The sequence below is a fragment of the Desmodus rotundus genome, chromosome 6, assembly GCF_022682495.2.
Source record: "Desmodus rotundus isolate HL8 chromosome 6, HLdesRot8A.1, whole genome shotgun sequence".
Lineage (NCBI taxonomy): Eukaryota > Metazoa > Chordata > Mammalia > Chiroptera > Phyllostomidae > Desmodus > Desmodus rotundus.
The window spans coordinates 26,660,732-26,673,365 of NC_071392.1; the positions used below are offsets into that span (position 1 = coordinate 26,660,732).

At 36.8% G+C, this 12,634-nt stretch overlaps 1 protein-coding gene across 7 annotated transcripts in view; it reads right to left on the reverse strand.

Moving 5' to 3' along the window:
• Nucleotides 1-12,634, reverse strand: part of MIOS (meiosis regulator for oocyte development) — a 39,023-nt gene that overhangs the window by 1,685 nt on the left and 24,704 nt on the right. For 3 of the 7 annotated variants that reach the window (XM_024577214.4, XM_045185233.3, XM_045185234.3), the window contains 2 exons: nt 10,867-10,996; nt 6,404-10,135 (listed from right to left, as the gene is read on the reverse strand). In XM_024577214.4, coding sequence (XP_024432982.1) covers nt 10,039-10,135; nt 10,867-10,996 — 227 coding nt within the window. In that variant the 3' untranslated portion in view covers nt 6,404-10,038. Of the gene's footprint in view, nt 1-3,358; nt 3,648-4,519; nt 4,560-5,196; nt 5,298-6,402; nt 10,136-10,866; nt 10,997-12,634 lie in introns of those variants that run through there. The other 4 variants (XR_002976379.4, XR_006653558.3, XR_006653559.3 and 1 more) reach the window with 4 other exon arrangements.

The following is a 12,634-nucleotide window of genomic DNA, read 5'->3' on the forward strand; positions in this document are numbered from 1 at the left end:
AAAAGTTACCTGTCAGTGGAGAACTTTAATGCATAAAGGAGGTTTGTTATTGGTTCACTTGCAGAGTTCTTGCCCCCATGTGTTTTTTCCTACCCCTGCAGTGTTTCCTCTTACTACAACCATATTCTGCCCGTTTTCTAAAATACAGGTCTCATTCATCTACACCAATCACTGGATCAAAATGCCTTTCGTCTAGAAGTCCTCAAAGGTTTTTCTAGCTTCTTAAAATATACACAAGCCAGGACGAGATGAAAACTCACTATGCCATCACTAACAACCTAACTACTAGAGTCGGAAAAGAATCTTGATCAAATACAGGGCAGAAGCAGCCGATGGAGAAAAACCTATAATGGCTCCACTTCACTGTGTAACTCAGCTCTGAAGAAAAGGCGCACACACTTCAATTGGGTGACCAATTTCACGTAGTGCACATAGTTGTCTTAAGACAGTTGGTCCCATGAAATTCAGAAGAGAGCAGAGGCAGGAAACGGACAGAAAATTTAAGGGGAATGTACAAAAAAATTCATGCTGGAAGACAAAAGTGGTTGAGGAGGGAGTTTAAGTGCAGTACTGCTGAGAACTTGTAGGCAGGAATCCCAGGGGCGGGGGGAGATGCTAAAATAGAAGTTCTAAATTCTAGTCATTCTCCTGGGGAGTATCACTTCACCCAAACTACAATCTGCCGTTTTTTGTAGGCCTATGCAGACCTTCATTCTCTGCCATCCGTTTTAGAAATGCAGCCCCTATCCCGAAGATATCTAAGTGATGTTATCTCATTTTCACCTCTTGCTGAATAATAAGAAAAGTTTCATTTCAATGTATCTGCGTATCATTTGTCAACTATTGACTAGATTGTCGAACTTCACTCCTTTCTGGACTAATTCTGACCTTTCAAAAATGTCTAACGCTACCCTTTTACTTTTTTCTCTAAAGGCAGTAATTTGGCATCTGCATTTTCACCATTGCTTGCAAGTTGCGCAATTTCATAAATCTACATTTCATACTATATGACAGTGATTAATAAAGAGAATGGGAGAGTTTGACATTATAGTAGGTTGTAATCGAAACAAGAACAACTTTACTTCCATGCCTTCCATCTTCCTTCCTCAATTTAAGGCTTTATGATGCTCACAGAGTGACTCGGAGGAGATTATTTTGTGTTATTTTTAATGTCATAACTCAATTCTTTTATTTAAATGCTAATCGATTGCCTTAGCACAACCCTCCAGTGGCAGAATCAATTTCAGTAATGATGCTGATGGCTGCAATATGATCAACTGAAGCCTCCACCATTTGCTCTGAGGGGAGTGGAAATGACAGGCAGCTCATTAATCATTTATCCCAGAGATGAATGTGTTCAGTTGCTGATAGGGGGCCGTAGGTGAATGCTGCCAAAATGAGAAATGTCAATTGTCAGGCCTCGTGCATAATAATGGTGGAGCTATTTTTACGTATCTTTGAAGATTAAAGTTATGCTCTCTTTCCCTACAGTTCTGCCACATATGCTTGGCAATTTTGTCCTATGAGAATTCATTTTCACTCTGCTCAGATGTCTCTGCTTGAGCAAATATACACCACTCAAAGGCTAGCATATTTTAAAAGTTATTTAGAAATCTGTAGAATTCCACATATTGGGAATGAACTCTGAAAGAGTAGAGAAGTAAAAGAGACAAACCAGATAAGTTACTGAACAACTTTTAGCCTAATTTTCCCCACAGGATATGTTTTATTAGCGAGGATGATACATGTTTTTAATTTCTTAGGTCCCCAGAAGGAGCAGGCATAGTCTATACTTCATGTAACATTTTCTGAAGATAAGAGATACCAAAAAAGTAGTTGTCCCAAATGATCACAAAAAACTGTCCCAGATTAGTTATCTCTGATTTGTGTCTGATCCTTCCAGGGAAAATGTTTCCTGCCTAGAGGAATACTCTTTGGAAGCCAACAGTATCTTATTCACTGAGAGAATTATAATAAAGAGCAAACTGACAGTAGCCAGAGAGGGGAGGGGAGGGAAATAACAAGGGAAAGAAGGGAAAGGGTTGTCAAGGAACATGTATAAAGGACCCATGGACAGAGCCAAAAGGGGGGGAAGGATGGAGCGGGGAGGGGGGTGGGAAAGTGGTGGTGGGAAAGACAGAGGGTAGGAGGTGGCAGGGGTGGGGGGAAGTGGTGGTGGGAAAATGGAGACAACTGTATTCAAACAATAAAAACTATTGAAAAACAAAGAATTAAATGCATTTCAGAAACCTGTCTTTAAAAAATTATCATTTATCCCAACAGTCATAACATCCTACACTCCCTTTTTGAGGAATAGAAGGAAAAGGTCAGAAGAGAAGATGTATTACTTTTGCAAAAGATACTTATCCCACATTTATCAAATTGCTGAAAATTTTGCTCCATGCATTATACAACTTCATCTATTTGGGGAACATTTATGTACAATAGAGATACACACCCATAGCTGCATAAACGTTAAGTGTATCTGCTTAATGAATAATACAAATTTCCAAATTGACAGGGAAAAACGTTTTGACACGATATATGTAGCACAAGGACTTTGTACCATTCACGTTTTTATCATGAAATAATCAGTTATCAAATTACTTGCTTCTAAAAAGGATACTTCGTTTTACCACATTCGAGAGTGGCAACTTCTTAAACTGTCATCAGCAAAATATGTGGCTGAAATGTGACAGAATTCTGGATAAGCATGAATTTAGACATTTGCTATTTCAAACTCCAGGCTTTCTGGCATATACCTGCCCCCCCAACATATGTATCTATGTATAAGTGGAGCTAATATGATCTAAATAAAAAGATGTAAGCCCCCAAGATTTGCATGAATTCTTACAAAAATGCCTGTTTCAAGTTTATAAAACATTAGTCTCCTCAAATATCCTTCCAGACTACCGTGTCTTTATGATTTTATTGTTTAAAAAGCCAACTGATTAGATTCCTGTATCTGGATTTCCAGTTATGAAATTATGTTAAAGAAACATGCTTTTCATAAATTGAATGATGAAAGACTATATCACTGAATTACTATTATTGCTGCTACTTCTGACATTACATAAAATATCCTTTAATCCTGAAGTTACCTTTTTCACATAGCATTTCCAAACATTGTACTATTAATAGGTCAGCAAGAAAATTGCATTTCTGAAAAGTGTATGGACATCCACTTCTTCAAATTATTTCTAGTTAAAAAGTAATTTTTGGAAGTCCAAAATTAGAAAATTAAGTGAAAAACTTCTTTTTGGCTTGCAGAGACAAGATGCTAAAATGATATTCTTTCAGTAATTACAGATACCAATCTGCATGGCCTTGAGTCTGCTAAAAACTATGCTATGCCTACCTCTTCTATTCGACCCATGTCTCCTCCAGGGCAGCTAGGACGCCGTAATCTTTTGAAATCAGAACCTTTGACAGAGTCCAGGCATGCAAATGGGGGTTTGCTAGAAGCATGGACCTGCATGCATGTTCAGGATTCACAGCTTAAACATAAGTAACTTGTTAAATCGCTGGAAATAAATCCACTCGAGACTGGATTGGATAATAATCAAACGAAATCCTGAACACAGAGAGCAGGTTTCCTGCCACAGGCCCAGAGCCAAAATGGAGTCAGAAAATCTCATGAGGAAGATCTAGAAGAGAGAAAATTGAAACAGTCATTAATTATATAACACTAACCTCAGGGAAATCAGCATTCTTTTAAGGACCCATTACCTAACATGCTTAATGGAGAACAAAATGCACTATTTCCTAATATGAAGAGAGATATTAAGAGAGGACCATATCTTTTTGTTATTTGTATATATTGTGTTGACCAAAAAGTTCAGTTTTTTCCATACAATGTCTCTAGCAGTACTTAGTTTCACCTTCATTTGAAACAATTTTGTTAGATTTATTGTGACAGCTGTCGCATCAGTGTGCATTTTAAAAAACACTTACTGAGATCGGTGAATATTTGTGCAGCTATTTTAATATTGAAGATAGAAGAAAATATGCAACATTTTCAGCATATTATGCTTTATTATTTCAAGAAAGGTAAAAACGCAATTGAAACGCAATAAATTTTTGTGCAGTGATGGAGAAGGTGCTGTGACTGATCGAATGTGTCAAAAGTGGTTTGCGAAGTTTCTTGGTACTATTGACACTTTGGCCAAATAATTCCCTGCTGTGGGGCTGTCTTATGCATTGGAAGATGTTTAGCAGCATCCCTTGCCCCTACCCACTAAAATCCGATAATGGGAGATAGCCAACATTCTCAAAATACCCAAATCAATAAAGTTGTTGGTGAAAATGAAAATGTCTTTTATTTTACAGAAAAAATAAACAGGCTCTTTGGCCAACCCAATATTACTATAGAATATGAAATCAGAAAAGTGCTTTTCAAACGATTAGATCTCAATACTAATTTTCATAGTAACTTGTATTGTTTCTTTACCTCCCATACTTCCCAATATCTGACTGTTCATTATGGCAAGAACAAGACACAAGTTCCTGGGTAACTTACTGTGTGTCAGACATGAACATTCATCATGATGGTGGAAATACTGGAAGGTACAGATAAAAAGACAAATGTCACTTAAAACCCCACTGTTGATGACCACCATTAACATTTTTGTGAACATTCTTCAACAGTGTTCCATGCAACTACATTTATCTGCTATACACATCACCCTATAACTTGCCTTCCCCTCATCAAGCTATCACAAATCCTGCTTTGTCAATAAAGATATACTATTTAAATAGTATTCCATTGTATGTATTCACCAATGTCTTTATTCTTATTACTGGACATTGAAGTTTCCAGGATTTTTAAATAAATACTGTGACCAACCACTTCATAGAAACATACATCTTTGTATGTGGACTTATCCAATCAATCCCGCCAAAAATATTCCTAGTATACTAGCTGGAAGGGTAAGAGCCTTCAGCTTTTTATATACTGCTCACCGGTCCTCCCGTACTGATGATACAGAACACCTGCACTGATGATAAACTCTGACAAGCCGTTATCTGACAATGTTCCTTTCCTACATCCATGAAAATGAGCACTATTCCTTCTCTTCTCAGTTGTTTGGTGAGATGCATTAAGATGATGGTAAGTTTTTTGGGGGGTGAACTACAAGCTCATTTAATTTAATTGGCTTAGACAGCAGCCCATTCTGGTGAAGTGTCTTAACTTACCTGAAGCAGCGCTGAGAAGGCTACTGGGCCTGGCGGTTTATTCTATCATCACAGCGTCACAAACTCCTGTGGCTGCTGCTTTCCTGCATTTTGACTCCTTTCTTGAAATGAAGAAAGTGTTTTTAGGGTAAGGGCATAAGGTGAGAATGATCCCCAAAAATGGGAAAGGAAAAGAAGGTGCTGTTACTAGCTATCTGAAAACAGCATCTTATTGCCAGGAATACATATATTTTTCTTTTTATTGAATTTATTGGGGTGACACTGGTTAACAGAATTATACAAATTTCAGGCACACAGTTCCACAAAACATCATCTGTACACTGTGTATTCATCACCCTAAGTCATCTGTCCTCCACCATTTGTCCCCTCTGTACCCTCCTCCACTCCCCACCCCACCCCTTTTGGCAATCACCACAGTTGTCCGTGTCCATGAGTTCTTTCTCAACTTTTTCTTTTTTGCTCCAAACAAGCATGTGAACAGTGTCCTATTGTCTTAATCATTACTTTATTACTGATTTAATATTTATTTATATTGGCCATTTAATTTGCCTGTACAAGTCCTTGATCAGCAGTAACTATTGGCTGTGCCTTTTCTTTGTGGATTTAAGAATGCTCTTTGTGAATTCAGGGTTATTAAATGTTATACATGTTATTTATCAGTTTGCTTGCCTTTTAAATGTTTATGGTACTTTTGCCATATCAACTAAGAGCTTTAAGGCCTGAAAACACAGCAACGGTGTGCCTCATTCCACTTTGCTCTTTTGCATTCCTATATGGAGAATTAGAGGTAACAAGACCCTTGTTTCATTCCTGTCTGTAGTGGGATGGGTTCTAGAATGTGTCCATTACGTATGAGGCCAGCTGTTTTAGACAGTAAAATAGGAAGGGGAAAAAATGAAGGAGAAACATTTGCCTTGCATGATAGAAACTAAATCTCAAAAACAAATGATTCAATTTTTAAAATTTTATCATGTCTTTCACATCCAAAGAGCTATTGACATGGTTTTCCCCTTTTGACATATTACTACTAAATAAGCTCTTTGTCATTGTGGATTATTCCATACACAGCCCATAGAATACTATATACAAGTACAAAATAGTAACTAAAAATACAGGTTGGGAGCCCATGAGACCACTGGAGTCTAAATCTTGGCTCTATTTACTAGCTGTGTAATCTAGGACTGCTGATTTGACGTCCCCACACCTTAAGTGCCTCATGTACAGAATGGACACAGGTGTAGACAGCACACCTGCTCGCAGGGCTACTGTGAGGTTGAAATAAGAGAATGTGCCTGGTACCTGGCACATAATGAGCACCGACAGTAACTATGATTCTCATTAATATACTTTGATTTGATATTCATTTCACTCATGAATTTATCATGTATATCCCTATGCGAAACCAGTTGTTTTGGTTATCTATGGTAATTTGACATGTGGGTTATGTTACCTTTAATAAACATTGGGAACTCGGAAATAATTTGTTTTATAAAAATAGCATTTTTGTAAAGTGCTGCTTTTCATAATTAGCTAAGTAACATATAATTGAGGGGTAGGAGCGAAAATAAACAGATGATGCAGTGGAAGGACTTAGAGTACTAGATGGAAGGGCCCCCGTCCAGCTGGCCCCACCTCTGCCATGGCCATGTGGGTCACAAGTACGCTGAGTGCGTATGAGGATGCTGAACTGCAACGTGACATGTCTCTCCCAGCTCTCTGAGCTTTTACCTGAGCAGATACTGGACATGCAGAACTAGTTAGTGCCCACGTGCTTTGGCTACGGCTATCCCAAGAGAAACAAATCCCATACTAAAGTAAACTTCCTCTTTTACTACCACTACCACCCCACGTTAACTTAGATGAACACCAAGTGCAACGGAATGGTGGAGGAGGAAAGACTACAGAGATAATAGCGGATGCTTTCTCCCATGAAGAACAGGATTTAAGAATTGAATAGAGATACGAAAACCTCAAGTTTTCAAGAGCTACTGGTCAACTGTCCAGATTTACCAAATTTTAATTTTCTTTCCTGGGTTCACACTTATATTAAACTTCTAGGTACTCGTTCAGAAGATTTCATACAATACAAAGAAATATTCTAAATATAGGATAAACAAAAGTAGCTAAGTCCTATTTCCAAAGAAAATGCCGTAATTTATCCAGACTTGGGGAAACAAGCTCTTGGGAAATTTCCACTTCTGAGACGAGCGCAGAACCTCCATTTAAGTTGTACCATTCGGCACAGCACAGTGACACCCAGGAAGCCAATAAAGACTAAGCTCCCCACGACTGCTAGTCGCCTTTTGTAGACTTCCTGTTTATCCCATCACCTATCAGCCCCATCACCCCACAAAGGAGGCATTTCTGTACCTTGCTTTTAACATATGTGGAAGTTGAATATAGAAACAGTCAAGTCACTTGGCCACAACTGTAAGGGTAGGATTATCATTGAAATTTCAAAGCCCACACTTTTAATATCTGTAGTCAAATGAGTGACTGAAATTAAGTTGAGCCACGCAATTAAATGTAGAACTACGTTCTTTCTAACTACAGCACTTGCCAAGTGTAGCGCTGACAATGCAGAGCTACTTTTTGAAGAGATGATTCTTAATGAATAACCACTCTGGAAAGCATATTAAACTGAAAAAACAGACCCTGGAAAAAATCACTTCTAAGATTCAGTACCAAATGTGTCATCAAATTAAGTAATACTATCACTTTATTGAATTATTTTGGAGGAGTCATAATTTCTAGATTAGACATACTGACTTCAACCCACATTTATTGAACTTTTAAAAAATAATAAAAACATTTTTATTGAACACTTCTTTTGAACACGTTTAGGTAAAATATCTTGTTGAGTTTATAAACCCAAATATCAGTGACCTAGTAATAAAAACAGAAAAATAATTTTAATCTATTTTCATGGTCCACATACACTGAAATGCAAAACAAGCGTAACAGGAGAGCTCTTATATGAGTATTTGGGCTTCACAGAAAACATTGGGAACCTGACACATAGGTATAAACAATTCATCTTAAAAATGTCACCCTTATGATTACAAACACGCAGATTATTTATTTACTAGACTTTGTCTTATTATATTGTATTTCCCCAAATCATAAACATCTTAGATATAACCTTACTCTAAATATACACCCAGTAGTTTTACCTTACTTGAGTTAGGAACAGTTGCAAATGTGTCAGACAGTTGGACATTACTACTGAAAGCTGACTTTTCACATTTAGGGCACAGTAAATTTGGAAGGAACGTTGCAAGTGAAGCAGTTTTAAAGGTGAATGTTCTGTGTTAGTAAAACGAAATCTGGAAGATTTACTTAAAAGACAACTAGAAAATGTCCCCTTCATGGCAATCTTAGTAAAAAAAAAAAAAAAAAAATTAACCCCCCCCCCCAACTATTCCTAATTCTTGTCATCATCTAGGTGAGACGTTTAGAGCAAATATGCAATATTTTCCTAGAAAAGTGTTTTTTGTACCATATCTCAAAGTAAAAAATAATATTGTAATCCACTTTTGTTCAGTATTTAGGTCACACCTCAAGCTATCAGTTCCTTAGAGCTTAGTTTCATCAGGTAAAAATGTTAATGTGGAAACTCCTAAATTCAAGATATTTCTCCAAAATCCAAAAAATAATTACGTTTTACGGTACTTTTTAAAAAATCTATGAACACAACTTCAACTATGAAAATCAGTTCCATCCTCTGAATATTCAGATGACAGAGAAGCACGCTACAGATTCTTGATACTTCTCTTCCGACTATCTAGAGCTGTAAAAGGAAAAAATAAATTTTTAAAATAAAAGCCCTGAATTGGCCCAAGTATGCTTACCGTTAGAAACTTACAGATAAAGTAAAATTGTCTCCAAAGTGACCTGTTTTCCCTCAACGTCTCCCACTTTATCTTAGAGCAAATAAACAGGGAATTCCAAAACAGGAGGCAATTTGACAGTGAGACATACTGACATAGATTATTGAATGGTTGGTCACATAAAATCTTGCACAGACTCTGTGTTTACTAAAATGCTCCCGGATGATGAGCATAAGATGATGAATTAATAGGGAGAGAAACCTTTCAAGACAAATCAAGACATTGAAAAGCAAAAGGCTGAAACTGAAAATTTTTTATAGCATGTTACCCTGAAATGATGCTTACTTTTCTCTTCAGAAGAGAAAGTCTGTAAGATACATTCTTAATTTGGGCTTTTCTCGGAAGACAATGGTCTGGGCCAAAAGATTTTTTATCTTAAAATGAAAGTGTACAAGGAAAAAGACTTCTTAAAATATACGTGTCTGTCAACCATACCTTGACAAAATTTATTCTCCAGTGTGGGGCAGGTCTCCGATTCTAGAAGTACAAATCCAGTTTTAATTTTATCTCAAAGGAATCTAAGCAAGGATGAGGTTCAACTGTCATCTGAGTCACTGAATTGGTCATTTTATTCTATTTTCAAAGTGTACTGATTTTACTGATAGATATCCACTTTGCGTTTGCAAGATAAAGGATCGAGGTCTATTCTTGGCTATTCCAGAAACTCTGCTTGCACGGTGTTTATAATTTCAACAAAACCCTAGAAAGTTCTTCCAAAATGAATTTCAGCCTAGTCAACAGCATCCAGCCGCACTCTGACACTCATTGCGGCAGCACTTGTCTCTGAAGCACATCAAAACCACCCAAACATCGAACTGCTGATGTGATAGAATGATTTATTTTCCTATTACAGGACAGTCACGAGTGACAAGTTGTGAGGTATGTTTCTGAGCGATGCAGGACATCCATTAGAAAGCTCCACACTTGAAGGCTTCTCTTTAGGTGCCAACGTTTACGGCTGGACAGTCTCTGCAGGTACCAAATTCCCTGTCGTGTCCAACTGCATACACTTACACGTGCACGCAGACACGGGACACTCTGCGTGGTCCCTAAAACAACAGGTCAAGTGACAGTTAAAAATCTGAATTACATACGTATGTTTCTCTATCTATAATGCAATTTTTCAAAATGGCATTTGGAAAAATATAGCAATTAAAACCCAAAGACAAAGAACATTAAAAGCATTAAATTAGAAATGACTGCCAAGCTGAACATGGGGAGAAAGTTACTGAAAAATTAATAGCTTTACTTTATAAATATATAACAATCGACCTCATTTACAGTTATGAGGGTGAAGGGATGTGCTCGGTTTAAATTAAAGTCAGTGTGACAGGCTGGGTGTAAAAGCCACAGCAAGCAGTACGGCGCCACCGGCGCCGCTCAGCCTACACGTTACATGTGGTCTTGAGTCTCCACTGCATGAGGCACTTGCTTCCTACATGAGCAGCTGATTTAGAAGACATTAGATATTACATATGACAGGACTCAGTTGGCTGTGAAAAATTACAATCATATCCTCTCCCCAAATAAAGTTAAACAATGCTATTCAAACACTTAGCCCACACATCATATTTAAACTATTTCTTATATAAGTTTAATTTTATATTTTTAAATTACACAGGATATCTAATCTAACAACAGAAATGTCACCACCTTTGTTAACTCAGGTGACAGGAAAGAAGAAATTCATCCTTTCGCTACATAAGCCTGAAGCATTTAAAAGGTCGCCTGCTTTACCTCCTCCAACTCCAAGCCTGTTACAGAAGAAGGTGCCGATTACCTGAACCAGCTAAGCATATGTCCAGCATGCCCACCATGCCTGCAATTGTGACACCATGTGAACCAGTTGTTAAATTGAGCTAACTTTTTGTCCTTGCTCAAGTCTACTTTTTCATCTGATTTGGATCCTCCTATGGGTTAAAGAAAATGATCTTCAATAACTATATCACAATATTTTATTCCAAGTTTCTTAAAAGGTATTTCTAAAACTATAGCAAAATACAAATCATGTATCATACTGAAGTAGTAACTTTAATGCTCGGATCTAGTTAGATTGAAAAGATACCAAGTAATAGGAGTTCCCTTACATTTTTAATAGCTAATAAAACTGAAAAATATAAAGTATCAATCCCACTAAGAAGCAATCTGAATTAACAATTTTAGAGAAAGAACCAGTAGTTTAAGATCTTCCCACAAAGAAACCACCAAGTCCAGTTTGCAGGTGAGTTCTACTAAACATTGACATAACAGGTAATTTTTATCTATATACTCTTCTGAGAATAGGGGAAGTGGGGAGATTTCCCAAAACACTTTATGAAATGGGTATAACTTTACTAACAAAACCAGGCAAAAATAATATAAGGAAGGAAGGTTATAGGCCAATCTCTCTCCTGAACAGAACATAAAATCCCTAAGTAAAACATTAGCAAACAGTATGATTTAGCAATTCTACTTATAGGTAAGCACATTATAGGAACTTTGTACATACTAAAAGACATATATGCAGGAATGTTCATAGTAGCAAAAATCTGGAGACAACACAACTGTCTAAAAATAGAAGAATGGAAAAACTGTGCTATAGTCATGAATGAAATTCCAAATAATAAAAATAAACTACAGCTACATTCATCAGCATATTTGACACTAACCGCCCCCCCGCAAAAACACCCCTAATGCTGAGCAAAAAAGGCAAGCCAAAGGACATATTCCACATGAATCACTGTATAGAATTTAAAACACAGACCAAACTAAACAAGTGATAAAAGCATACAGACATGCTAGAGACTGAATAACACACAACTCAGAATAGGGGTTACCTCTGGGGAGGAGGAAAGAGGAGAGACGAGGCAGGGAGAAATGATCAAAGCCACTATACAGACAATGTTAGCTTAAGCGGGGTAGGAGACTCGATGTGTGTATCACAGTACATGATATATACACTCTTATCTTGTTATAGCTCACAAAAATTTTTTTATTTTCTATTCATTAGTATCAGGGCTATAAAAAATTGATCAACATGCAATGTATAAAGTAGAAATCCTTGAATAAAATTTAAATTGAAACTAACAAGTGCATCCGAAAACATTACGTATTACCTTACATACTTGTTTTTAAAAGGGCATCTAGATTAAAAAAATAATTACTGAGCCAATGAAACCAACAAATCTCTTTCACAGATGTTAATGTAACAATAAAGCAGTCTACTTACATGAATCAGCTGCAGAATAAAATTACAAAATTCTGTAACTAGAAAGAATCTCCCAGTCCAACACTTGATACGAAAAAGGGTCAGAGTAACTCTCAATGCCAGACTGAATTTCACAGCTCTTACTAAGAGTCAATCTGACACCATGTCCAGTTCTTCATCCATTATACCACTGTGCCAAATATTCAAATGTTTTTAACTGAAATGTTTGCCATAGTATCATAATCAAGTTATATAAAGAGCTGGAATATTTCCAGCCACTGGATACATTATATTCAATTATCTATTGTTCTCAATTTTTTAATATACACTTACTATAAACAATAAATAATCCTAATATTTC